Below are 27,734 nucleotides of genomic sequence, written 5' to 3' on the forward strand. Positions count from 1 at the left end.
CCCCATGGGGACATTTTCTTTACGCCTCCCCCCACTTGCTCTCTGTTAGTGAAAGCAAGCTGGCCACGAAGGGCAGCCACCCATAGCAGCACCCAGGGAGCTGGGGGTTAAGGACCTGCAGATGTGCAGATGTGGCCAAGCTCGAACTAGCGAGCCTATAATCACAGGCACAGAGCTTTAGCCTCGGCGCTCCGACGGCGGCTTTCTGCACATACCGGGGCAGCCGCTGCTTCACAGGCTTGGTCTGCAGAACCGAAAGTTCCTTGCGTGGTTGGGGGGGAAGTTTATCACTCACAGTGCGGACTGTCTCAGCGGACACTTGGGGCACAGAGCTAAGGCAGACAGACAGGAGTTAAAAGCTGGATTTAAACAGGAACGTCGTCTCTTTCCCGTGACCCATCTCCCTTCCCCATTCTTCCCAATGAAAAAAGTTAAAAAATTACCATAATGTATGTATAGTAACACCCCATGAATTACATGACCTGTAAGTGTGCTACAAAGGCTGTTAGCTGTTATTTGAGAAATGCCACACATTTATAAATGTGTCACATTTATCATGTAATGTGTGCCATGTGTCTCAGCCACAGGAAGACACGTTCATTAACACTCACGTATTAGTAGTAGAGGATTCACTGGCTTTGTCTAGAAGCTTTTGGACAGGAAGCGGATCCTGCGATTCGTCGTCTGCCGATGAGTCATCCGCAGGTTCTGTAGCCCAGTCAGCCAAGTTTTTGAGGATGGAGTCCAAATTTTCAGTAGGACTCAGCGGAGGAGAAGAAGAGCAAGGGTCCGGGAGACCATGACTGAGGTCAGCAAAGTTGGTGTGGCTTTGGGTTCCCGCAGCAGTGTTTTCTAGAAGGTCCCAAACAGCGAAGCTGGCATCCTGACATGAACTCGAGGAGCTTTGATCACAGCTCTCCTCCAGCGTCGGCTGGCTTGGAGCAGCACAGCCCGCCTGGTCATCTGTACCATTAATTAAGCTAGTCCTGTCTTTGATTTCATCAGTAGGACAGTTGCTACCGGAACCATCTGGGATCACAGCTGATTTAAGATCTTCTCCCACTGAAGCAGGTGGAGCACCTGTGGATGCATCAAAATGATGGAGAGCACTCAACAGTCAAAGCACTTACAGGACACACTGTACTGGGATGTCACAGGGCTCACTGTACTGTGATACTGCAGGGCTCACTATTAGCACCACAACATACAAGGTGTTTAATGACATTGCTTATGAAATTTCAATTCATGGCCACAATGACATTTCTCTTCAAGGTTTCCCATTAAATCATTCAGAATACTAACAATATTTTGCTTATAGGTTAAAACCAGAATGACCTTTCAGCGAACTTGTGACCTGTCTCTCAAAGCCCATATCAACAGTGCGTTGCTTAACATGCTCCCAAACACCCACCCTGCCCACCGGTAGCGTCGCAGTCCGGTCTTCCCCGCCGGTCACATTGATTCTCATCTGGCACATTATTTGCGGAAACACTAAATAGAAAAAAAATGTATTAAGCAAGTAGCAAGACTCCAAGAAAATAAGCTTTACTGTATATACAGTATTAGAAATGAGCGCGACTCACCTGACCCGAGACGGCTGGTTCAGCAGCAGCTTGTGACGGGTCCGCGGCTTGGGCATAGGCGGCGCCTGGGTGCTGATTGTGTCCGACATGCTGGGAAAGTCACAACTGCGAAAGAAACTGATAATGTCACTGACTCAATAAACAGGTGGGACTATTCAACAATGAGGGGGAAACAGCTTTTTGTGACGTTCAAAAGGCCACAAGATCACGGAAACGGCTTGTAAATAAGGTGAAATACAACAGTTCCTATCGCGTGTACTCGTGCCAATCGTAAACTTTTCCCCTTTTCCCTAGAATACAGCATCGACCGCAATAGTAAAGCCTACAGCGTTTCCAAACTTCATACTAATATCCGTAAACATAATGGCTACGAGTACGAGGTATAAAACAAACCAGCACAAATATGTGCTAATCAATCACCCTTCGCTTAATAGCCTACAGATAGTAAATAAAGATTAAATACCATGCGGCATGGTATCCTAAATGCGGGTGGGTCCGCGTTACTTACGTGGCAAGGTAAAGGTTTACAGCGCTGATATAAAACAGATCTAAACACTCTAGTAAATAGTATCACTTTAGTGAATATCCGAAACCCCGTGCTGAGGACAGGCAGCCCCCCTCTTCTTTCCCCGCAGCGTCCGGCCGGAGCCCTGCAGCGCCGCCGAAAGTGGGCAGAAGCGCAGATCGCGGCGAAACTTCGAGCTTCGCCGCCGCCGCACCGGTTAGACCCGCCGGGCAGCTTCTCACCGAAATGCACGCCCTCTCGGTAAAGGCAGGAGCGAAAAGGCGAAGCGATGGGGGAACCGGCCCTTCTGCTTCATGCATGTGACAAGCCGTACGCTCATTAGGGGAAGTCACGGTATTTATGTCGTCATATGGAAACAGATTCATATTTCTGATGTAATTTTTAAATGATTAATCTCATACCAGCGGCGTAGTAAGATGAATGGATATGTCCATCCATACCCAAATCCAGGCCAGAGATCCTGGGCTCCTGCACCAAGACTGGGCACTGGGTTGTGAACATTTTGCTACCTGTACTACATTAAAGCAGTGAAAAAGTACCGAATGTCTTTATCCTCACTGTATCAATAAAGAAAATAACATCATGTAATTAACTTGGAATTAATGTGAACTGAAAGCTAGAAACATTTTGGAAAGCTATAGCAAATAGGCTATATCTCAGTATAAAATTACTAGCCAAACGTGTGCTAAGGATTAAAATCTTAAAGATTTGTAAAGCAAGAGTATTTGTTTCTTTGAAGCGCCACTTTCTCTTATTAGACTGGAAAACATTTAATTGTTTTGTAAGTTGTCGTTCATTTTCTTATAACTGCTGTAGCTCAGAATATTTACGTTTCCCATAATGACATCAAGATAAAAAAAAATCATCCACGTGTCAGTTTTCATCGACTGTTATTCTTTTACCATTAAAATATTCTGTGTAGCGTCACGATGATGTGAGAATGACACAGACCTAGACAGGTAAAAACACCGAAGCCTGCAACTGGTACAACTGGTTTATGGTGTCACTATTCCTCTGCAGATCTTGCGCTCATGCATCAGTGAAGAGCAGAAATTCCTGGGTATCTCCCTGCACATCTTACAGACGTAAGTTTAGACATCACAAGTTCAATCTGCACCAAAACTATTGGAATGGCAAGGGTGACTAGTTTGGGTCTGAGATCAAAATATAAATGTCATAATTAGTATTTATTTGTTTTTATATCTAGACGTGTTACACTTACAAAATACCACCCTTTGTATCAGACCAACCCGGGTTCGAGTCTCCGCCTGGGTCACATGTGTGTGGAGTTTGCATGTTCTCCCCATGTCGTCGTGGAGTTTCCTCCGGGTACTCCGGTTTCCAGTCCAAAGATATGCTGAGGCTAATTGGAGTTGCTAAATTGCCCGTAGGTGTGCATGTGTGAGTGACTGGTGTGTGAGTGTGACCTGCGATGGGCTGGCCCCCCATCCTGGGTTATTCCCTGCCTCGTGCCCATTGCTTCCGGAAGTGGTTTGGAAAATGGATGGATGGATGTATCAAACCATCCAATTCTTAGGTAAGCAAAAGATGCTGAGTCTTAAAGTAAATGAAAGTAACACTTAATACTTGGTTGCAAATCCCTTGTTTGCAGTAACTGCACCATCTGGATTCATTTAACATTTTCAATGTTATGTTCACATCCATCTAGTCATCATCCTAAGGGAATTATGATCTCTTTTGTATACTTCTCGATTAACCATCAACTGCAAATTCTAAACGATAGCCCCTCAATGAGAACAGTACTGATAGATATTCCTGTATGTATATTGAAAATGGGGATTATATTAAATCAAGCAATTTATATTTAATTAAGCAACTGAAAAAGTGCAGAAACAAATCCGGTGAAATCTTAACTTTATTTTGTGCAATACACTTCAATGTTTTAATTATTTTAACAGCAGATAGCAATAGTACATTATTCACAAAAACTTTGCTAAAGACTAGTAGACAGCATTGTTCCACATGGACCGATACTCCAGAACAGCACAGAACAGAATTCAGTCAGTGGCAAATAAGTGACCTAATTAAAGAAGATTCTTTAATACAAGGTTTTAATTATCTACATTTTTCTCCCACAGTCTTTTTGTGTAACATTTTCTCACACACACACAAAAAGGGGCAGCAGGAATGTGATAGGCGTTGAGTGGATGTGAGCTGGATGTGGATGCAAGAGGAAGAGAGGAAAATGAGGGCCGAGAGGGTAATGGGCAGCTCGCGGACATGTGGCTTCGATTGTGGCACAGTAACACAAAACAAGAGTGCGACTGGGGGTCAGTGGTTCCGGTGCCACCAGTTATTTAAAAAAGGGGAAACACACACACACACACAAAATCAGGTTCACGCACCAAAATAACGCCTAAAACGCAGGCAAAGTATATCATTTTAAAAATGACTTCAAATTAGGAAAGCAATTTGTACTAGTGCCTGCACAATTTTTTTTTCCAGAAAAAAGGTGAACAAGCTAACAGTTCGTAAATGAACTATAGCTACAATTTAAAACTTTCCCTTTCCACAACCTGAACACTAGATATACTCTAGACGATTCTTAGATTCTCGCACGCATACTACTCTGTGGCTTGATGACGTATGATGCAAGTGAACAAATAAATGCTCAGCTTCTATAAACCATATAAATGCTGCATGCAGTCCTACTACAGTGTGACATATGCAACGTTTCCTATGGCAGGGAAGATTACAGATAATCACTTCATCCACAGGAAAAAAATGTAGAAAAAAAAAACTGGAAAGTTGTCCTTGCTTTACACTTAAGATACTTTGAAATTTTGGATGCAAGCGTTGCTTTTACAGTTAACGCAGGCTATTGATCTCAAGCAGACTGAGCAAAACCATTTTACAGTAATGGCAATTTCAAGTTTATGTACAAAAGCAAGAAGGCGCTTGCATACTGCTTGAACTTTCTGTCTGGGGGGGGGGGAATAAATATTTATACAGTAATTTGTCCCGGCTCGTTTTTTAATATATTCTTTATGCAAAGCATCCCTTTTAGTACCAGCGAATGCATATCGGCCAATGTTTGTTTAAACCTTAAATGATCATTCTGCATTTTCTGCATGTGTACTTCAGGATATGGGTAACAAGTCGATTTTGACAACAAAGGAATTCAAGATTCATTTTAAAATCATCCAAGCTACAAAACCATCGATAGCCCACGTAGCATAGATTCTATTTATCTTTTTTTCTGTATTTGTACATTTCCTGACTAATTTTTTCTTTCTTGCACCAGCAAGGAAAGACTCCCAGTCTCATTGTGCCTCGTGCAATGACAAAGGCATTCGTTCATTCATTCGTTCGTTAGTGACTGATTGACCAACCTGCTCTGGGCTGTTTGGTCCAGAGCTAATTACAGGTAGAGTGGGATTATTTGTTTGAATAGGTTTAAGAACCTTATTCACTTTTTGCAAACAGAAGAAAACAACATTTGTCTGGTAATCTCTCAACCTTGACATTAGAGCGATCGGCAGAGGATTTCCTCATCCGCAACCAAACAAGCCAAAGTAGGGGAGTTAGAACCAGGAGACTGGGAGAGTAGGTGTGTACAGAGCATAAAAACAGCTGAACTTATTGTGACAGCAGTGGCTAGATTGACCACTCTGTTTTCCTTCAAAATAAAAGTGAAAAGAACTCCAAAGTGGCAGGCAAAAGCTCTCGCTCTGCAACCCCGCTGGCACGCCATGCGGCCGCCATAAAGGAGATATTATCCAGGTTTATCTTTCATCTTACCCCTGCTTTGTTTTCTCAGTTCCTGAAAACCCTTTTCATACAGAATAATAGCGCATCCACTCCGAAACAGGAAACGTGTTCTGTAACCAATGGCATTTTTGATGTGGTTGGTGCAACTGGCCATCGAGACACTGGGGGTGGGGGATGGGGTGGGAGTGGGGGTGGGGGTAATGGCACGGGAGGCGTGCATTAGCAGGAGCAGCTGCTGTCGGTGACGGCCTGCTCCGGAGCTTTCTCCAGCTTGATGTCGATCACTGGAAGTTACAGCTCAGGAATGCAGACAGACACGAGCACAGGCAAAGCACGCATGGGGGTGGGACGGCAACATCGCCGCCTCCAGCACACCCCCCCGAAAACTCTCTCGGCTCACCTAAACTAGGAAGTGCTCTCTAAAACACAAAGACTATGAGCGACCTTTTGTTAATATAACTAAGCTGAACAGCATATACATCTCTTTAGTTTTGCAATAAAGAGCTAGGATTTATAATATATATATATATATGCAGAATTCAAGTAATCAGCAATGTGAAATATCAGTATAAAATCCTTAATAAGTAACGTTATTGTATTGAGGTTTACACTTAACTAAAAATGAACAAGATGATTGTGCGACACTAGTCCCTGCGCATGCCTACGGAGTGAGATGAGACACTGCAGCGTGTTCAAACAGTACAATCATCATCAGCGCACGTGTACAAACAGATTAAAGAATGTGCTACAATTCATGTTTTTCCAACATTCAACTATTCAGAAAAGTCAACGCGATACAAACACTCATCCTAGCAAATAAAGTAACTATGCTTATTTTTCTCCCGCTCCTCAACTGAAGGATACTATCCTCTTTGCTCTTTTCGGGAGTGCTGTCCATCCCAGGCAAGGCAGCAGCTACTCGGCGAAACAACTGTGAAGGACAGAGAGAGAGAGAGAGACCATCGGCAACCTGCCTGCAGCTGTAATCTTACAGCTCAATCTCTACACAGGAGGATCCACCATTTTGAGCTTTTTTGGAAAGCAAACTTTAAAACTGACTTACCTCAATAAGTATTCATAATGCACAAAAGGTAACAGTAATAAAATTCCAAAATATCAAAGCTAGAAAGCCATTATAACTAGGTGTTAAATTTACTTTAACATTTATTTACAATGAAACAAAAGACAAGATTTTTATTTTTTAGAATCCGAGCCTTAATTAGATAAAAACATCAACACTTCATACAAAACATTTTGCGGACTCAAAAACTTTATACTTAAAAAAGTGGCGATTAAATGAAAATGCCACTGAAATCACAAAGGGGTGGAGGGGACTCGAGGAACTACTGTGAATTAAATTGGTGAACCGAACACTAGTGCTGACACCTGGTGGTAGGAGTGGACATCACAAATTAAATTTGGTAGGAAGGGATTATAGGAGAATGTTTTACACAAAAAAAATATATATTAGAAAATTGTGTGAAAAGACTGGGCTGAACTGTTCATGTTACAGTCTCTACCTGTTTCACATTGTAGCCAGTCTTTGCACTGGTCTCAATGAACATGACATTCAATTCTTTAGCCCTCCGTTCCCCCTCTTCCGTGGTGATCTGTCTGCTCGGGCCGGAGTACAGAGCAAAGGCAGCAGAGAGGAGGACATAAGAGAGGTTAGTGAGAGAAAGAGACGAGGAGACAGACAAAGAGGGAGTGAGAGAGAGGAGCTGAGCCCACGATGGATCCCACTGTCAGTATGAGGAGATAGGGTTACACTCCACCCTCTGAGGAGAGAGAAAAATGACGAATACAGACACATCGCTTCAAAGGAAAAGGGAAAGAGTGCTGCATGGCTGACACATACAATCCGAACATACGCGCATGCGAGATCAAGGCGTGTAAACGGCAACTAAAAGGAGAGGCCTTCTGAGGGAGAGGGAGCGGGAGCAGAAAGCCGCCTCCGATCGCGGTCTGAGACCGGCCGCCCCTTCCGAGACGCACCTGTTTGACGTTATATCCTGCCTTGGCGCTGGTCTCTATGTACATCACATTGAGTTCCCGTGCTTTCCTTTCTGCTGCCTCTACCGAGACCTGCCTAATCGTGAGCCGGGGGAGGGGGGCGGCCCAGACCCCAAGCGACAAGCGACAGGGGTAGGGTGGGGGGGGGGGGGGGGGAGACAGGTTCACAAGAAAAAAACGAAAGAAAAAAGGAACAAAATATAATAAAATATATTTCTAAAAATACAACAATGGCCGAGTTTAAATAGATGAATGAAGTGGTGAGGGTCTGACCCCCTATCTTCCCGCCAGATTGCACTTAATAAACAGGCACCCACTTTAGTGATCATACAACCGCTCCCCATTTAGTGACGAGTTCCATTCCAATAACCACGTCGTTAAGCGAAATGGTCGCTAAGTAAAAATCACGCCAGCCTAGTCATGACCATGACTGCGCTTACGACTTCCTTTCCGTCTTCCATACTCAAGTTTTTTTACCTTCATGAATTTTTAATTACATTTTGTACTTCTACTCCTGCGTGTGTTGTTGTCGGGCATACGAAATTTTGCCATAAATATGTGCATTGGTCAAAAATTCATTATTTATTTTTTCATTGGTGGACGGTCGCTAACTGAGGAAGTCCCTAAACGATGAGCGGCTGTATGACATCGCATCGCAAAATTCAATAAATGTTCAGAGGGGACACTAGAAGGTTCTATGTATTTAGAAACCCTACACAAAAACTCAGCCATTGAAACAGTAAAAAAATAAATAAATAAATAAAGGTTCAAATGAAATCAAATTCAACATAAAAATCCTAACTGAAAAGCAAAGGTTAATTATGGATGAAGGCCAAATGAATGACGAATTCGGCGGAAAAATTTCAACATGAGACTAAATTGTCATAAAAGACCCATCACCGCACTCACAAGTGGCGACTTTAATTGCAGACCATGTACAGACCATGTACAGACCATGTACCTTTTATCCGCCAGGTCGGTTTTGTTTCCCACCAGCATTATTATTACATCACTTCCTCTTTCTGTTCTGACGTCATCAATCCACTTTGAGGTTTGCTGGAAGGAGTTGAGGTCTAAGGAAAAGCATGGAAACGTCAGATTCTGAGCCGAGCGCTATATCCTTTTGTTTATAGATTTCAACACAGATCTTACTGTGCAATTATCTTCACACAAGCCGCCAGACGCAGGAAAACTGCAATGAGCATGTGGATCACGACCAAAGACACCACACATGCTAAGGTTATAGGCCAGTAAGCTTTTTCTGTGAACCAGCTGCATTTGTGAGTACATGAGGCGAAAGATGGAAGAGCAGGTTTAAGGTAGACAGCAGAAACGAGAGACAGCGAAGTCCTCCAGGATTCCCAATAATGAAACGCAGCTCCATCTCAAAACTGCACAGTACCATTTCTGGGCAGAACCGCTACATTCTTGAAACTGACACTAAAAAAAAAAAAACAAAAAAAAAAAACTTTCTTGCCTTTTATGCCATTTTTTTAACACCCCTGAGCCTATGTCGCCTAAGAAATTAAGGTCTTCCCTGCACAAGGAAAACTCTCCCATAGGCTTCTCTGAGGAGGCTATGACTCACTGGTGATGTCATAAACCACCACTGCGATGGTGGAGTCTCGGATGTAGCTGGGGATGAGGCTGCGGAAACGCTCCTGCCCAGCTGTGTCCCACAGCTGGAGTCGCACCTGGGGGGCAGGGGTGGAGGAAGGAGGAAGAAGAGGAAAGGGAAGAGACAGAGGAGAAGTATAAAGGGCCGCGAAGAAGGAATAAGCTTTGCTTCCGTGTTAAAAGAGACCGACATGAGAAAGAACAACAGTCCAGCAACAGCTGAAATCCCAACCTAGATCACCAGAGAAGAGCAAAAAACAAGGTTCTGTGTAGGGCTGGGCGGTGTAACGTTAATCTTACATTAAAAATGTCGGTATATCCTGCAATTACCTCCCCTGCTGTTCACTTTCAAAAGCCGTTCCTTTAAAAAGCACACTGCACTCATCCACGAGCATCCGCATCACCCAGATATCACTCTTCACCCTCAACACCAAAACAAAGCACTGGGCATGTGTAGACAGAGAAGGGGGCAGATTTGGGTTTGGCCTGCAGGGATTATCCCTACCGATATTGCTGGAGCACACGGTCAGAAAAAAAGGACCAATTTGACCTTTGAAGGTACAATTACTTGTTACTTGTCACTGCCTAGCTGTAGGTAAATATACCTTTTAAGGTACAGAAATGGACTCAGGAACATTTGTGTCCCATTGGGGGTACGTTAATGTTGTTCGGCCCTTCAGGAACAAAACGGTACCAGGACTGAACCATTTTTTGACAGTTTATCGTGTGTGTTTGGGGGGTGAGGGGGGCTGATTTGGTCCCTACCAAAGTAGAAACCAAATGTAGATAGGCATCATGTAGACAGACATCACAAGTGTTTATGTCAAACCCCTGTAAGGCAAGGACGGTGATCTGCTACCTAAAAAGGACACAGTATCGATTGTTTGGTTGTATTTCGACTTCAGCAACCAAGATACTGAGCAAGGTCAAATGTCAACTGTCGGAAAATGATTTCTGCAAGAAAGGCTATCAGAAGACGTCCCGTCACTTAAAGCATTGGTTCCTAAACTGTTCAGCCTACGACGTCCAAAAATAAGTGGCAGACTCACGATCCCTACTAGGTGGCGTGTACGTTGATTACTGAATAAGTTGAGACACTTATTTGCACTTTATAAAAGAAATTGTAAAACACAACATTTCAAAGTAAGATTGCATAATAGCAATGATAACAAACTAAATCCCTTGTTCTCTACTTCTGAGTAAGGTCACATATCTGTAGCCATACAAGCCCCTACATTTGTTTGCATTTCCTGGCAAAGTGCTGTAAAATGCCCAGGGAAGACTGACTTGCAGAGGCTGTTTCTGCCTTGCTCTGGTCATACACACACTCAGATGGTGCCTTCCCAAATGAGTTACCATGTTGGATGTCTTTCAGACAATATCTGTGTTCGGTATAACAAAGCCAACAGACAGTCTTGGTCTTATCAACTACTGCCTCTCCAGTGCTGCTGTAATTTCCTGGGAAAACAAAATGTCCCGAAAACTACTGACTTATGTGATGTGGGACCCTGAGCTCTCTGTAATCAGCTCACAGCCACAATTAGCATAATGTAGACCTGAAATGCATCTAATTCAGCAAATTCCATTTAAAAATCACGATACATATTGAATCAGCAAACAAATATCAATATGTCATCAAATCAAGAAGTCTCTGCCAATTCCCACCGCACTTTAAATTTCATTCACATATTCTGGACATCATGTCCCGACCCCCTAACTCAGGAACCACTGACTTAAAGCAATGCCATGTCACTGAATATGAAGAGTGCAGGGCCAAAAAGAGAAACTCAAATCTGTGCTTATGGCTGGATTTATTCCGATAATCCGTTATGGAAACCTTTTTAAAATAAACATTAGTAATCGGCAAATTGCATTTTACTGAAAACTATTTCATGAGGTACGTGATAGATAAGCAGAGGTGGAAATTTCATGTCTAGAAAGTAAAAATCCAGACCAGAATTTTGTTTCAACCAACCACTTGAGTACTATTCGACTGTGGCTCTCTATGATCAACTGGTTGGTTGAAACAAAATCCTGGTCTGGATTTTTACTTTCTGGAACTGAAATTTCTACCTCTGGAGATAACACAGAGGCTGTTCCACCTTATTTAAATAACGAAATCCCATTTTGAAACAATGTTGCAATATAGGTAGCCGCAATGAAATTTTTCATGGTTAAAAAAAACGTAATCATGTCATGGCACATCTAGTCACGATAAATGTGAATTTATCGTTAGACAAAAAAACAAAATTTGCGATTACAGTTTTAGCTCATGTCGCCCAGCCCTAGATCTGTATGATGACATTGAAATTTAACAGCAATCTATGGCAGCGTCCAAAGAGCTGTTATTCATCTGCCTTCTCCAGGGTTCCTGCTTTATCGCAAGGAGCTGGACAGACAGCATTCCACAGATGCTTTTACGCCACTGCAACCACCGATTTCGCACGACATGCTTCCTCCTGCACATGTCCGGCACAGAAGCACCCTACGATTTGAGACAGAAAGATGATTTCGATTTCTGCAAGACGGAGCGCAGAGCATGCAAAGCAAGTGAGAATGACAAAGCCTCAAAGAATGAGGTTAATGAAAGCCTCATAGGGGAAATTAGCCGGCCAGAGCCCCAGTCTCGCTTCAAGCGAAGGTCCAGTCCGACAAGCCCGAAGGTGCCACTGACACCAGCAGCACGTGGGAGGTGGGACCCTTGTGGGCAGGGAACAAGGGCGGTGGGGGGGCGGTACCTACTTGCGATGTCATAAACCACCACGGCAGCGGCCGAGTCGCGGATGTAGCTGGGGATGAGGCTGCGGAAACGCTCCTGCCCTGCTGTGTCCCACAACTGGAGGCGAATCTGGGGGCCACGTCCGCATGACACGCGGGACGGGGGGCGGAATGTGGCAAACAGCCAAGTGTGTGTTGGGGCAAGGCGACGAAGAAATGAAACAAAAGGGAAAAGAAACAGAACTTAACAGAAAACAAAAGAACAGAAAACGTAACAGAACGGTGGCGTAAAAAAAACGTCGCTGTGCGGCAGCACGAGCAGTTAGTTATCCGGGATTAAGCCCGTTTCTGAAACTGTCCCGGGAGAAGGACATTGTGAAGGTTTTCCAAACGGGCCTGAATGTTCAATACATTGGAATCACTTTGCAAAAGCTCACTGATCAGATCAGAAGTCTCATTTAAAATAATAAAACTCAAAAAAGATTAAATTTAAGAAATTAAAAAAAAACAGCAATGAAAAAAAAAAATATGGTACCCAAGCACTAAACAATGGATAGCAATGAAGGCTAGCATAGTGACACAAAGGACTGTGAACCCACTGTGGACCCAGTTAGAAATAAGAAGATTTAACAAGAATCCATTGATAAACAATGACAAACACACTGACCAATTCAAGAAAAGTAGTATTTTCAATAAAGTTGCACTTACCGTACGGTCTTCCAAATACATGGTTTTCGAAAGAAAGTCTATGCCGATAGTTGCCTTAAAAAAAAGCGTTAATTAGTATAAATACTATTAAGAATGCTGTAAGTACTGTGAGAAGATTATATGCATAGAAATTGATTTTTTTTATTCACTTGCGTAAAACTGCCAGGCGTGCTTGATTTGTATTGCATGCAAGTGTAGCTGCATGGCAGAGGTAACGGCCTGCAGCGACAGTGGGGAGCCACGTGGGCCATACCTGGTATGTGTTATCAAAGCTGTCATACATGAACCTGGTGATCAGCGAGGTCTTCCCCACTGACAACAGAAGCACAGAGAGAAAAAAGGCAAATCAGTTTAAACAGGAAGCTAAGAATGCACACAGGAATAATACATCAATCTAAACACAGGTCAAAACAAATTGCAACAAATGTAACCAAAAACAGGTTTTCAATCTGCAAAATTTGCTACCAAAACGAACTGGACTGCCAAATACATGCATTACAAAATACACGAAATAATACACACTAATCAATGAAACTCATCATATTCATCGCATAATAATCCATTTCAGTGTCTTTTTCTTCCTGTACCATCAGTGGCATCACCATCCTGGCACAGAAAGTAACACAAGATTTTCAAAACGAATAAACAAGGAAATCAGATTGAGAATTCATTCCACAACGTGAATGATGCAGAAATCCGGTTAGGTTACTGCTTAAGGCTGCCTGTTCCTACAGTTCACAAATGCCTTCGTTTTGGAAAAGACCTTCCTGATTACTCTCCCAACTTAACAAGAGCCGGGACCAACAACGGTGAAACAAAAGCTTTCATTCACCTCGTCCTAGTTAAGAAAGTAGTTGCAGCACTGAAATGTAAAGCGAGTCATAATTTGGGATATATGAATAAAAAAGTTGGTTGAAAACTCATAACTTTTCAGCGCAAACGGTGCGTTTTATTAGTATGGGCAAACAGACATGATGTATTGCTGATTTTGCCAAGTTCCAGGCAATTTATGGGACTTTAATATAGGTCTTTATTTTTTAATTTGCAACATAACACCACTATTCCCGTTAAATTTACAATATCAGCAGGCATTGAAGAGAGGGGGTTGTTTACTGAAGCTAATATGAAGTCACAACTTTTTATGCAGGGGGAAATTATTTATCGATCACTAAGAAACAAAACAGCCCACAGCAAATAGCATTAATCTGCGTAAAGGCTCCTGCGCCTTGTAAAAGGGTGAGGTTCGCTGGGGGTGGCAGCGAGATGCGCCTGGGCTTTGCGACGGCGTTCATATGAAAATCACCAAAGCTGGTTATTTGTACATAAACACACATACGGATATTATTCAAGCATTTTAACATTATAACCTATAACGTGACTTATGAGAAATACAGAATCGGTAGCTCCCTGGATATACTCACCAAGGATACCAATGCATATTTTAATTTATATTAGCAATATTAATAATTAACAGAATTCTCCCATCTAAATTCACACACTTATATCCTGTTGTGCATCGCCAGCAACGGCATTAATAGCAAGAAATCCTAGCTGACTAATCGGGGCAGAGAGACGCAAGAAATGCAACAGACATGCAGACAGTAAAAGCGAGATGCGGAATTTTGGCAGCCCGTCTGCAGGCCGGCAGATTTCTATGCGCCGGGAAGGTGGGCTATCGGGTCCGCTATAAACGGGAATATGCGCAGCGCACACCTTTCTCGTCGGGCCAGGTTAAACTGGAACACAAATAAACGACTACGAATGAATGAAATGGTCCGATGTGTTAATAAAGCGCTATTACGGCGTGAGCAGATGTGCCAGCGTTCGGCGGTGCCGCATATGAAATGCCACCATTGACCGCCCCTTTGAAACGTGGCAGCGGCACGGCGTAGCGGAATTTCAAAGGAAACGGCGATCAAAGCACACACGTATGACAGACAGCTAAATACGGGCGATATCTATCGCGAAACAACACGACAGCAGCAGCTGGCGGCTCCACGGTCCTTGCCTGGCCTCGATCAGGAAGCGTCCCCACCCAGATTTCTCCCCATCTCGTCCCCCACTGATCCTCTGGGCCCTGCGATCCGGCCGTCATTACAGCAGGCGGCCTCACCTTCACCGCCCCATCCTCGCCTAGCGCCGCTTTCAGTCTAGACGCTTCGGAAATTCAGCGCACGTACTAACCACCCGCCTTATCCCTCATTCAGTATTTAACATACGAGCACTCACCGCTCTGCTCGCCCAGGAAGACCAGCTTGAATTTCCGCAGGGGGTTACCAAACTCTCCGCCGCCGGGGTTTGACATGTTCCTTTATTTAGCTCGAGTCCAGACAACTAGCGATTCGGACAGCTACGGACGTGGCGAGTCTGACACGTTTCACTCGCAGAAAACGTTAAGGTTTGCGGTCAGGGAAGTACGAGTTCACGCCGCAGAAGTAAAACGGAGAATATGGAGAGCCGAAGGCAGACCCAAGCAGAACGATGCTGGGTCATGTACGGCCCAGACTCGCAGCAGAGACGGTAGAAAATAAGCAGGATGGAGAAGGGATGTGCAGCTTCAGCTCCAACGTCAGTACGTCATTTCCGGCTACGCTGTAGGGGAAAATATACCGGAAGTATCGCTCTGGGATATCTCTCTGAAGTCTATGCCTCTAGGGCAGGAGGTGTGTAATCATGTTTATATATGAAATATCATATAAATAACATATTTTATTAAGAACTGAAAGTCTAATTAATACTCAAATTAACTTCTAGAACTGAATTTATTTGTTCTGCTTTCTGTCTCCTTGGTGAAGTTGGTATTGTATCAGGTTTCATAATCTGAAGGTCGTGAGATCAATCCTTGCATGAATCTGGTTTTAACTCCATGACACATAAGCAATTAAAGCCAAGGAGTTGCTCAAATTCTGCTGTAGCGATTGAAGAACTTTTGTCGGAAGTTGGATTCGAACCCACGCCTTACTTCGGAGAACAGAATACCCCTTACTTTGAAAGGCCATTTTCGCTGCGCAGGAGGCTTTAGACCGCTCGGCCATGGGGCAGTTCCCAGTTGAACCCTAAGGAGTAGGTTAAGTCCAGCCTTGGCTTCCAAACTGACGTTTTTCTACATATGTGCTTGTGTATCATGGACAGTAAGAGGGGGCAGGCAAGGAGAGAATTTCTCTCTTTGGGGATCAATAGAGTGTTGTTACTATAACGTCTAAAACGTATGATGGTCTGTCGATAAATCAATAACAATATCAATGAAGTCAATGTTTATCTAAAGAAATCAGAATTCAGGAAAAGCCAGGGGCCGGACCGAGTGTAGGGGGCGTGGCCAGAGACAGCCTGCTGTCTGTTCCAAATCATGGGTGCATGTTACAAGTCCGGAACATATTTTAACTTAGTACTAACTTAGCATCATATTTGCTCTGATTCGACTGAATATCCCAGGTTTCCATCTCTCATGCATCTGGTGTGACGTGTTTTCAGACTCTCAGGCTGGCGCAAAGAAATCTTACGGGAATTGAACGTCTCACTCCGGTCAGCTGAGCAAAGTTGGCAACCTTGGTATTGTGTGTAGGAGATTCGGTATAACTATAATTTCGTTCTCCATTTACATGCCGGAAGTGTCTTTAAGTGTTATGTAGTTTTGCCTGAAACGCAAAAATAAAACAAAGCAATTAAAGCCAAGGAGTTGCTCAAATTCTGCTGTAGCGATTGAAGAACTTTTGTCGGAAGTTGGATTCGAACCCACGCCTTACTTCGGAGAACAGAATACCCCTTTCTTTGAAAGGCCATTTTCGCTGCGCAGGAGGCTTTAGACCGCTCGGCCATGGGGCAGTTCCCAGTTGAACCCTAAGGAGTAGGTTAAGTCCAGCCTTGGCTTCCAAGCTGACGTTTTTCTACATATGTGCTTGTGTATCATGGACAGTAAGAGGGGGCAGGCAAGGAGAGAATTTCTCTCTTTGGGGATCAATAGAGTGTTGTTACTATAACGTCTAAAACGTATGATGGTCTGTCGATAAATCAATAACAATATCAATGAAGTCAATGTTTATCTAAAGAAATCAGAATTCAGGAAAAGCCAGGGGCCGGACCGAGTGTAGGGGGCGTGGCCAGAGACAGCCTGCTGTCTGTTCCAAATCATGGGTGCATGTTACAAGTCCGGAACATATTTTAACTTAGTACTAACTTAGCATCATATTTGCTCTGATTCGACTGAATATCCCAGGTTTCCATCTCTCATGCATCTGGTGTGACGTGTTTTCAGACTCTCAGGCTGGCGCAAAGAAATCTTACGGGAATTGAACGTCTCACTCCGGTCAGCTGAGCAAAGTTGGCAACCTTGGTATTGTGTGTAGGAGATTCGGTATAACTATAATTTCGTTCTCCATTTACATGCCGGAAGTGTCTTTAAGTGTTATGTAGTTTTGCCTGAAACGCAAAAATAAAACAAAGCAATTAAAGCCAAGGAGTTGCTCAAATTCTGCTGTAGCGATTGAAGAACTTTTGTCGGAAGTTGGATTCGAACCCACGCCTTACTTCGGAGAACAGAATACCCCTTTCTTTGAAAGGCCATTTTCGCTGCGCAGGAGGCTTTAGACCGCTCGGCCATGGGGCAGTTCCCAGTTGAACCCTAAGGAGTAGGTTAAGTCCAGCCTTGGCTTCCAAGCTGACGTTTTTCTACATATGTGCTTGTGTATCATGGACAGTAAGAGGGGGCAGGCAAGGAGAGAATTTCTCTCTTTGGGGATCAATAGAGTGTTGTTACTATAACGTCTAAAACGTATGATGGTCTGTCGATAAATCAATAACAATATCAATGAAGTCAATGTTTATCTAAAGAAATCAGAATTCAGGAAAAGCCAGGGGCCGGACCGAGTGTAGGGGGCGTGGCCAGAGACAGCCTGCTGTCTGTTCCAAATCATGGGTGCATGTTACAAGTCCGGAACATATTTTAACTTAGTACTAACTTAGCATCATATTTGATCTGATTCGACTGAATATCCCAGGTTTCCATCTCTCATGCATCTGGTGTGACGTGTTTTCAGACTCTCAGGCTGGCGCAAAGAAATCTTACGGGAATTGAACGTCTCACTCCGGTCAGCTGAGCAAAGTTGGCAACCTTGGTATTGTGTGTAGGAGATTCGGTATAACTATAATTTCGTTCTCCATTTACATGCCGGAAGTGTCTTTAAGTGTTATGTAGTTTTGCCTGAAACGCAAAAATAAAACAAAGCAATTAAAGCCAAGGAGTTGCTCAAATTCTGCTGTAGCGATTGAAGAACTTTTGTTGGAAGTTGGATTCGAACCCACGCCTTACTTCGGAGAACAGAATACCCCTTTCTTTGAAAGGCCATTTTCGCTGCGCAGGAGGCTTTAGACCGCTCGGCCATGGGGCAGTTCCCAGTTGAACCCTAAGGAGTAGGTTAAGTCCAGCCTTGGCTTCCAAGCTGACGTTTTTCTACATATGTGCTTGTGTATCATGGACAGTAAGAGGGGGCAGGCAAGGAGAGAATTTCTCTCTTTGGGGATCAATAGAGTGTTGTTACTATAACGTCTAAAACGTATGATGGTCTGTCGATAAATCAATAACAATATCAATGAAGTCAATGTTTATCTAAAGAAATCAGAATTCAGGAAAAGCCAGGGGCCGGACCGAGTGTAGGGGGCGTGGCCAGAGACAGCCTGCTGTCTGTTCCAAATCATGGGTGCATGTTACAAGTCCGGAACATATTTTAACTTAGTACTAACTTAGCATCATATTTGCTCTGATTCGACTGAATATCCCAGGTTTCCATCTCTCATGCATCTGGTGTGACGTGTTTTCAGACTCTCAGGCTGGCGCAAAGAAATCTTACGGGAATTGAACGTCTCACTCCGGTCAGCTGAGCAAAGTTGGCAACCTTGGTATTGTGTGTAGGAGATTCGGTATAACTATAATTTCGTTCTCCATTTACATGCCGGAAGTGTCTTTAAGTGTTATGTAGTTTTGCCTGAAACGCAAAAATAAAACAAAGCAATTAAAGCCAAGGAGTTGCTCAAATTCTGCTGTAGCGATTGAAGAACTTTTGTCGGAAGTTGGATTCGAACCCACGCCTTACTTCGGAGAACAGAATACCCCTTTCTTTGAAAGGCCATTTTCGCTGCGCAGGAGGCTTTAGACCGCTCGGCCATGGGGCAGTTCCCAGTTGAACCCTAAGGAGTAGGTTAAGTCCAGCCTTGGCTTCCAAGCTGACGTTTTTCTACATATGTGCTTGTGTATCATGGACAGTAAGAGGGGGCAGGCAAGGAGAGAATTTCTCTCTTTGGGGATCAATAGAGTGTTGTTACTATAACGTCTAAAACGTATGATGGTCTGTCGATAAATCAATAACAATATCAATGAAGTCAATGTTTATCTAAAGAAATCAGAATTCAGGAAAAGCCAGGGGCCGGACCGAGTGTAGGGGGCGTGGCCAGAGACAGCCTGCTGTCTGTTCCAAATCATGGGTGCATGTTACAAGTCCGGAACATATTTTAACTTAGTACTAACTTAGCATCATATTTGCTCTGATTCGACTGAATATCCCAGGTTTCCATCTCTCATGCATCTGGTGTGACGTGTTTTCAGACTCTCAGGCTGGCGCAAAGAAATCTTACGGGAATTGAACGTCTCACTCCGGTCAGCTGAGCAAAGTTGGCAACCTTGGTATTGTGTGTAGGAGATTCGGTATAACTATAATTTCGTTCTCCATTTACATGCCGGAAGTGTCTTTAAGTGTTATGTAGTTTTGCCTGAAACGCAAAAATAAAACAAAGCAATTAAAGCCAAGGAGTTGCTCAAATTCTGCTGTAGCGATTGAAGAACTTTTGTCGGAAGTTGGATTCGAACCCACGCCTTACTTCGGAGAACAGAATACCCCTTTCTTTGAAAGGCCATTTTCGCTGCGCAGGAGGCTTTAGACCGCTCGGCCATGGGGCAGTTCCCAGTTGAACCCTAAGGAGTAGGTTAAGTCCAGCCTTGGCTTCCAAGCTGACGTTTTTCTACATATGTGCTTGTGTATCATGGACAGTAAGAGGGGGCAGGCAAGGAGAGAATTTCTCTCTTTGGGGATCAATAGAGTGTTGTTACTATAACGTCTAAAACGTATGATGGTCTGTCGATAAATCAATAACAATATCAATGAAGTCAATGTTTATCTAAAGAAATCAGAATTCAGGAAAAGCCAGGGGCCGGACCGAGTGTAGGGGGCGTGGCCAGAGACAGCCTGCTGTCTGTTCCAAATCATGGGTGCATGTTACAAGTCCGGAACATATTTTAACTTAGTACTAACTTAGCATCATATTTGATCTGATTCGACTGAATATCCCAGGTTTCCATCTCTCATGCATCTGGTGTGACGTGTTTTCAGACTCTCAGGCTGGCGCAAAGAAATCTTACGGGAATTGAACGTCTCACTCCGGTCAGCTGAGCAAAGTTGGCAACCTTGGTATTGTGTGTAGGAGATTCGGTATAACTATAATTTCGTTCTCCATTTACATGCCGGAAGTGTCTTTAAGTGTTATGTAGTTTTGCCTGAAACGCAAAAATAAAACAAAGCAATTAAAGCCAAGGAGTTGCTCAAATTCTGCTGTAGCGATTGAAGAACTTTTGTCGGAAGTTGGATTCGAACCCACGCCTTACTTCGGAGAACAGAATACCCCTTTCTTTGAAAGGCCATTTTCGCTGCGCAGGAGGCTTTAGACCGCTCGGCCATGGGGCAGTTCCCAGTTGAACCCTAAGGAGTAGGTTAAGTCCAGCCTTGGCTTCCAAGCTGACGTTTTTCTACATATGTGCTTGTGTATCATGGACAGTAAGAGGGGGCAGGCAAGGAGAGAATTTCTCTCTTTGGGGATCAATAGAGTGTTGTTACTATAACGTCTAAAACGTATGATGGTCTGTCGATAAATCAATAACAATATCAATGAAGTCAATGTTTATCTAAAGAAATCAGAATTCAGGAAAAGCCAGGGGCCGGACCGAGTGTAGGGGGCGTGGCCAGAGACAGCCTGCTGTCTGTTCCAAATCATGGGTGCATGTTACAAGTCCGGAACATATTTTAACTTAGTACTAACTTAGCATCATATTTGCTCTGATTCGACTGAATATCCCAGGTTTCCATCTCTCATGCATCTGGTGTGACGTGTTTTCAGACTCTCAGGCTGGCGCAAAGAAATCTTACGGGAATTGAACGTCTCACTCCGGTCAGCTGAGCAAAGTTGGCAACCTTGGTATTGTGTGTAGGAGATTCGGTATAACTATAATTTCGTTCTCCATTTACATGCCGGAAGTGTCTTTAAGTGTTATGTAGTTTTGCCTGAAACGCAAAAATAAAACAAAGCAATTAAAGCCAAGGAGTTGCTCAAATTCTGCTGTAGCGATTGAAGAACTTTTGTCGGAAGTTGGATTCGAACCCACGCCTTACTTCGGAGAACAGAATACCCCTTTCTTTGAAAGGCCATTTTCGCTGCGCAGGAGGCTTTAGACCGCTCGGCCATGGGGCAGTTCCCAGTTGAACCCTAAGGAGTAGGTTAAGTCCAGCCTTGGCTTCCAAGCTGACGTTTTTCTACATATGTGCTTGTGTATCATGGACAGTAAGAGGGGGCAGGCAAGGAGAGAATTTCTCTCTTTGGGGATCAATAGAGTGTTGTTACTATAACGTCTAAAACGTATGATGGTCTGTCGATAAATCAATAACAATATCAATGAAGTCAATGTTTATCTAAAGAAATCAGAATTCAGGAAAAGCCAGGGGCCGGACCGAGTGTAGGGGGCGTGGCCAGAGACAGCCTGCTGTCTGTTCCAAATCATGGGTGCATGTTACAAGTCCGGAACATATTTTAACTTAGTACTAACTTAGCATCATATTTGCTCTGATTCGACTGAATATCCCAGGTTTCCATCTCTCATGCATCTGGTGTGACGTGTTTTCAGACTCTCAGGCTGGCGCAAAGAAATCTTACGGGAATTGAACGTCTCACTCCGGTCAGCTGAGCAAAGTTGGCAACCTTGGTATTGTGTGTAGGAGATTCGGTATAACTATAATTTCGTTCTCCATTTACATGCCGGAAGTGTCTTTAAGTGTTATGTAGTTTTGCCTGAAACGCAAAAATAAAACAAAGCAATTAAAGCCAAGGAGTTGCTCAAATTCTGCTGTAGCGATTGAAGAACTTTTGTCGGAAGTTGGATTCGAACCCACGCCTTACTTCGGAGAACAGAATACCCCTTTCTTTGAAAGGCCATTTTCGCTGCGCAGGAGGCTTTAGACCGCTCGGCCATGGGGCAGTTCCCAGTTGAACCCTAAGGAGTAGGTTAAGTCCAGCCTTGGCTTCCAAGCTGACGTTTTTCTACATATGTGCTTGTGTATCATGGACAGTAAGAGGGGGCAGGCAAGGAGAGAATTTCTCTCTTTGGGGATCAATAGAGTGTTGTTACTATAACGTCTAAAACGTATGATGGTCTGTCGATAAATCAATAACAATATCAATGAAGTCAATGTTTATCTAAAGAAATCAGAATTCAGGAAAAGCCAGGGGCCGGACCGAGTGTAGGGGGCGTGGCCAGAGACAGCCTGCTGTCTGTTCCAAATCATGGGTGCATGTTACAAGTCCGGAACATATTTTAACTTAGTACTAACTTAGCATCATATTTGATCTGATTCGACTGAATATCCCAGGTTTCCATCTCTCATGCATCTGGTGTGACGTGTTTTCAGACTCTCAGGCTGGCGCAAAGAAATCTTACGGGAATTGAACGTCTCACTCCGGTCAGCTGAGCAAAGTTGGCAACCTTGGTATTGTGTGTAGGAGATTCGGTATAACTATAATTTCGTTCTCCATTTACATGCCGGAAGTGTCTTTAAGTGTTATGTAGTTTTGCCTGAAACGCAAAAATAAAACAAAGCAATTAAAGCCAAGGAGTTGCTCAAATTCTGCTGTAGCGATTGAAGAACTTTTGTCGGAAGTTGGATTCGAACCCACGCCTTACTTCGGAGAACAGAATACCCCTTTCTTTGAAAGGCCATTTTCGCTGCGCAGGAGGCTTTAGACCGCTCGGCCATGGGGCAGTTCCCAGTTGAACCCTAAGGAGTAGGTTAAGTCCAGCCTTGGCTTCCAAGCTGACGTTTTTCTACATATGTGCTTGTGTATCATGGACAGTAAGAGGGGGCAGGCAAGGAGAGAATTTCTCTCTTTGGGGATCAATAGAGTGTTGTTACTATAACGTCTAAAACGTATGATGGTCTGTCGATAAATCAATAACAATATCAATGAAGTCAATGTTTATCTAAAGAAATCAGAATTCAGGAAAAGCCAGGGGCCGGACCGAGTGTAGGGGGCGTGGCCAGAGACAGCCTGCTGTCTGTTCCAAATCATGGGTGCATGTTACAAGTCCGGAACATATTTTAACTTAGTACTAACTTAGCATCATATTTGATCTGATTCGACTGAATATCCCAGGTTTCCATCTCTCATGCATCTGGTGTGACGTGTTTTCAGACTCTCAGGCTGGCGCAAAGAAATCTTACGGGAATTGAACGTCTCACTCCGGTCAGCTGAGCAAAGTTGGCAACCTTGGTATTGTGTGTAGGAGATTCGGTATAACTATAATTTCGTTCTCCATTTACATGCCGGAAGTGTCTTTAAGTGTTATGTAGTTTTGCCTGAAACGCAAAAATAAAACAAAGCAATTAAAGCCAAGGAGTTGCTCAAATTCTGCTGTAGCGATTGAAGAACTTTTGTCGGAAGTTGGATTCGAACCCACGCCTTACTTCGGAGAACAGAATACCCCTTTCTTTGAAAGGCCATTTTCGCTGCGCAGGAGGCTTTAGACCGCTCGGCCATGGGGCAGTTCCCAGTTGAACCCTAAGGAGTAGGTTAAGTCCAGCCTTGGCTTCCAAGCTGACGTTTTTCTACATATGTGCTTGTGTATCATGGACAGTAAGAGGGGGCAGGCAAGGAGAGAATTTCTCTCTTTGGGGATCAATAGAGTGTTGTTACTATAACGTCTAAAACGTATGATGGTCTGTCGATAAATCAATAACAATATCAATGAAGTCAATGTTTATCTAAAGAAATCAGAATTCAGGAAAAGCCAGGGGCCGGACCGAGTGTAGGGGGCGTGGCCAGAGACAGCCTGCTGTCTGTTCCAAATCATGGGTGCATGTTACAAGTCCGGAACATATTTTAACTTAGTACTAACTTAGCATCATATTTGCTCTGATTCGACTGAATATCCCAGGTTTCCATCTCTCATGCATCTGGTGTGACGTGTTTTCAGACTCTCAGGCTGGCGCAAAGAAATCTTACGGGAATTGAACGTCTCACTCCGGTCAGCTGAGCAAAGTTGGCAACCTTGGTATTGTGTGTAGGAGATTCGGTATAACTATAATTTCGTTCTCCATTTACATGCCGGAAGTGTCTTTAAGTGTTATGTAGTTTTGCCTGAAACGCAAAAATAAAACAAAGCAATTAAAGCCAAGGAGTTGCTCAAATTCTGCTGTAGCGATTGAAGAACTTTTGTCGGAAGTTGGATTCGAACCCACGCCTTACTTCGGAGAACAGAATACCCCTTTCTTTGAAAGGCCATTTTCGCTGCGCAGGAGGCTTTAGACCGCTCGGCCATGGGGCAGTTCCCAGTTGAACCCTAAGGAGTAGGTTAAGTCCAGCCTTGGCTTCCAAGCTGACGTTTTTCTACATATGTGCTTGTGTATCATGGACAGTAAGAGGGGGCAGGCAAGGAGAGAATTTCTCTCTTTGGGGATCAATAGAGTGTTGTTACTATAACGTCTAAAACGTATGATGGTCTGTCGATAAATCAATAACAATATCAATGAAGTCAATGTTTATCTAAAGAAATCAGAATTCAGGAAAAGCCAGGGGCCGGACCGAGTGTAGGGGGCGTGGCCAGAGACAGCCTGCTGTCTGTTCCAAATCATGGGTGCATGTTACAAGTCCGGAACATATTTTAACTTAGTACTAACTTAGCATCATATTTGATCTGATTCGACTGAATATCCCAGGTTTCCATCTCTCATGCATCTGGTGTGACGTGTTTTCAGACTCTCAGGCTGGCGCAAAGAAATCTTACGGGAATTGAACGTCTCACTCCGGTCAGCTGAGCAAAGTTGGCAACCTTGGTATTGTGTGTAGGAGATTCGGTATAACTATAATTTCGTTCTCCATTTACATGCCGGAAGTGTCTTTAAGTGTTATGTAGTTTTGCCTGAAACGCAAAAATAAAACAAAGCAATTAAAGCCAAGGAGTTGCTCAAATTCTGCTGTAGCGATTGAAGAACTTTTGTCGGAAGTTGGATTCGAACCCATGCCTTACTTCGGAGAACAGAATACCCCTTTCTTTGAAAGGCCATTTTCGCTGCGCAGGAGGCTTTAGACCGCTCGGCCATGGGGCAGTTCCCAGTTGAACCCTAAGGAGTAGGTTAAGTCCAGCCTTGGCTTCCAAGCTGACGTTTTTCTACATATGTGCTTGTGTATCATGGACAGTAAGAGGGGGCAGGCAAGGAGAGAATTTCTCTCTTTGGGGATCAATAGAGTGTTGTTACTATAACGTCTAAAACGTATGATGGTCTGTCGATAAATCAATAACAATATCAATGAAGTCAATGTTTATCTAAAGAAATCAGAATTCAGGAAAAGCCAGGGGCCGGACCGAGTGTAGGGGGCGTGGCCAGAGACAGCCTGCTGTCTGTTCCAAATCATGGGTGCATGTTACAAGTCCGGAACATATTTTAACTTAGTACTAACTTAGCATCATATTTGATCTGATTCGACTGAATATCCCAGGTTTCCATCTCTCATGCATCTGGTGTGACGTGTTTTCAGACTCTCAGGCTGGCGCAAAGAAATCTTACGGGAATTGAACGTCTCACTCCGGTCAGCTGAGCAAAGTTGGCAACCTTGGTATTGTGTGTAGGAGATTCGGTATAACTATAATTTCGTTCTCCATTTACATGCCGGAAGTGTCTTTAAGTGTTATGTAGTTTTGCCTGAAACGCAAAAATAAAACAAAGCAATTAAAGCCAAGGAGTTGCTCAAATTCTGCTGTAGCGATTGAAGAACTTTTGTCGGAAGTTGGATTCGAACCCACGCCTTACTTCGGAGAACAGAATACCCCTTTCTTTGAAAGGCCATTTTCGCTGCGCACGAGGCTTTAGACCGCTCGGCCATGGTGCAGTTCCCAGTTGAACCCTAAGGAGTAGGTTAAGTCCAGCCTTGGCTTCCAAGCTGACGTTTTTCTACATATGTGCTTGTGTATCATGGACAGTAAGAGGGGGCAGGCAAGGAGAGAATTTCTCTCTTTGGGGATCAATAGAGTGTTGTTACTATAACGTCTAAAACGTATGATGGTCTGTCGATAAATCAATAACAATATCAATGAAGTCAATGTTTATCTAAAGAAATCAGAATTCAGGAAAAGCCAGGGGCCGGACCGAGTGTAGGGGGCGTGGCCAGAGACAGCCTGCTGTCTGTTCCAAATCATGGGTGCATGTTACAAGTCCGGAACATATTTTAACTTAGTACTAACTTAGCATCATATTTGATCTGATTCGACTGAATATCCCAGGTTTCCATCTCTCATGCATCTGGTGTGACGTGTTTTCAGACTCTCAGGCTGGCGCAAAGAAATCTTACGGGAATTGAACGTCTCACTCCGGTCAGCTGAGCAAAGTTGGCAACCTTGGTATTGTGTGTAGGAGATTCGGTATAACTATAATTTCGTTCTCCATTTACATGCCGGAAGTGTCTTTAAGTGTTATGTAGTTTTGCCTGAAACGCAAAAATAAAACAAAGCAATTAAAGCCAAAGAGTTGCTCAAATTCTGCTGTAGCGATTGAAGAACTTTTGTCGGAAGTTGGATTCGAACCCACGCCTTACTTCGGAGAACAGAATACCCCTTTCTTTGAAAGGCCATTTTCGCTGCGCAGGAGGCTTTAGACCGCTCGGCCATGGGGCAGTTCCCAGTTGAACCCTAAGGAGTAGGTTAAGTCCAGCCTTGGCTTCCAAGCTGACGTTTTTCTACATATGTGCTTGTGTATCATGGACAGTAAGAGGGGGCAGGCAAGGAGAGAATTTCTCTCTTTGGGGATCAATAGAGTGTTGTTACTATAACGTCTAAAACGTATGATGGTCTGTCGATAAATCAATAACAATATCAATGAAGTCAATGTTTATCTAAAGAAATCAGAATTCAGGAAAAGCCAGGGGCCGGACCGAGTGTAGGGGGCGTGGCCAGAGACAGCCTGCTGTCTGTTCCAAATCATGGGTGCATGTTACAAGTCCGGAACATATTTTAACTTAGTACTAACTTAGCATCATATTTGCTCTGATTCGACTGAATATCCCAGGTTTCCATCTCTCATGCATCTGGTGTGACGTGTTTTCAGACTCTCAGGCTGGCGCAAAGAAATCTTACGGGAATTGAACGTCTCACTCCGGTCAGCTGAGCAAAGTTGGCAACCTTGGTATTGTGTGTAGGAGATTCGGTATAACTATAATTTCGTTCTCCATTTACATGCCGGAAGTGTCTTTAAGTGTTATGTAGTTTTGCCTGAAACGCAAAAATAAAACAAAGCAATTAAAGCCAAGGAGTTGCTCAAATTCTGCTGTAGCGATTGAAGAACTTTTGTCGGAAGTTGGATTCGAACCCACGCCTTACTTCGGAGAACAGAATACCCCTTTCTTTGAAAGGCCATTTTCGCTGCGCAGGAGGCTTTAGACCGCTCGGCCATGGGGCAGTTCCCAGTTGAACCCTAAGGAGTAGGTTAAGTCCAGCCTTGGCTTCCAAGCTGACGTTTTTCTACATATGTGCTTGTGTA

The 27,734-nt window shown here is 43.7% G+C and overlaps 2 protein-coding genes across 9 annotated transcripts in view; both read right to left on the reverse strand.

Moving 5' to 3' along the window:
• The window catches only part of LOC125712915 (arf-GAP with Rho-GAP domain, ANK repeat and PH domain-containing protein 1), a 17,347-nt gene extending 14,920 nt beyond the window's left edge, over positions 1 to 2,427 (reverse strand). Inside the window, exons 1-5 of one of the 3 annotated variants that reach the window (XM_048983492.1) lie at positions 2,331 to 2,427; positions 1,584 to 1,688; positions 1,421 to 1,491; positions 612 to 1,080; positions 216 to 332 (exon numbers count right to left, since the gene is read on the reverse strand). In XM_048983492.1, coding sequence (XP_048839449.1) covers positions 216 to 332; positions 612 to 1,080; positions 1,421 to 1,491; positions 1,584 to 1,688; positions 2,331 to 2,404 — 836 coding nt within the window. In that variant the 5' untranslated portion in view covers positions 2,405 to 2,427. The other 2 variants (XM_048983491.1, XM_048983493.1) reach the window with 2 other exon arrangements.
• LOC125712923 (ras-related protein Rab-6A-like) overlaps positions 1 to 15,479 on the reverse strand; it is a 25,126-nt gene extending 9,647 nt beyond the window's left edge. The window contains exons 1-9 of one of the 6 annotated variants that reach the window (XR_007383419.1): positions 15,127 to 15,479; positions 13,151 to 13,209; positions 12,898 to 12,951; positions 9,443 to 9,548; positions 8,816 to 8,927; positions 7,837 to 7,930; positions 7,362 to 7,455; positions 6,706 to 6,772; positions 6,058 to 6,125 (exon numbers count right to left, since the gene is read on the reverse strand). Coding sequence is in view for 5 of the 6 variants with exons in the window: in XM_048983518.1 (XP_048839475.1) it covers positions 6,061 to 6,125; positions 6,706 to 6,772; positions 7,837 to 7,930; positions 8,816 to 8,927; positions 12,214 to 12,319; positions 12,898 to 12,951; positions 13,151 to 13,209; positions 15,127 to 15,202 (633 nt within the window). In the remaining variant the exon portion in view is untranslated. Of the gene's footprint in view, positions 1 to 3,967; positions 6,126 to 6,705; positions 6,773 to 7,361; positions 7,456 to 7,836; positions 7,931 to 8,815; positions 8,928 to 9,442; positions 9,549 to 12,213; positions 12,320 to 12,897; positions 12,952 to 13,150; positions 13,210 to 15,126 lie in introns of those variants that run through there. The other 5 variants (XM_048983518.1, XM_048983517.1, XM_048983516.1 and 2 more) reach the window with 5 other exon arrangements.
• Between the last annotated feature and the right edge of the window lie 12,255 nt (positions 15,480 to 27,734).

Source organism: Brienomyrus brachyistius, chromosome 18 (assembly GCF_023856365.1).
Source record: "Brienomyrus brachyistius isolate T26 chromosome 18, BBRACH_0.4, whole genome shotgun sequence".
NCBI classification, from domain to species: Eukaryota; Metazoa; Chordata; class Actinopteri; order Osteoglossiformes; family Mormyridae; genus Brienomyrus; species Brienomyrus brachyistius.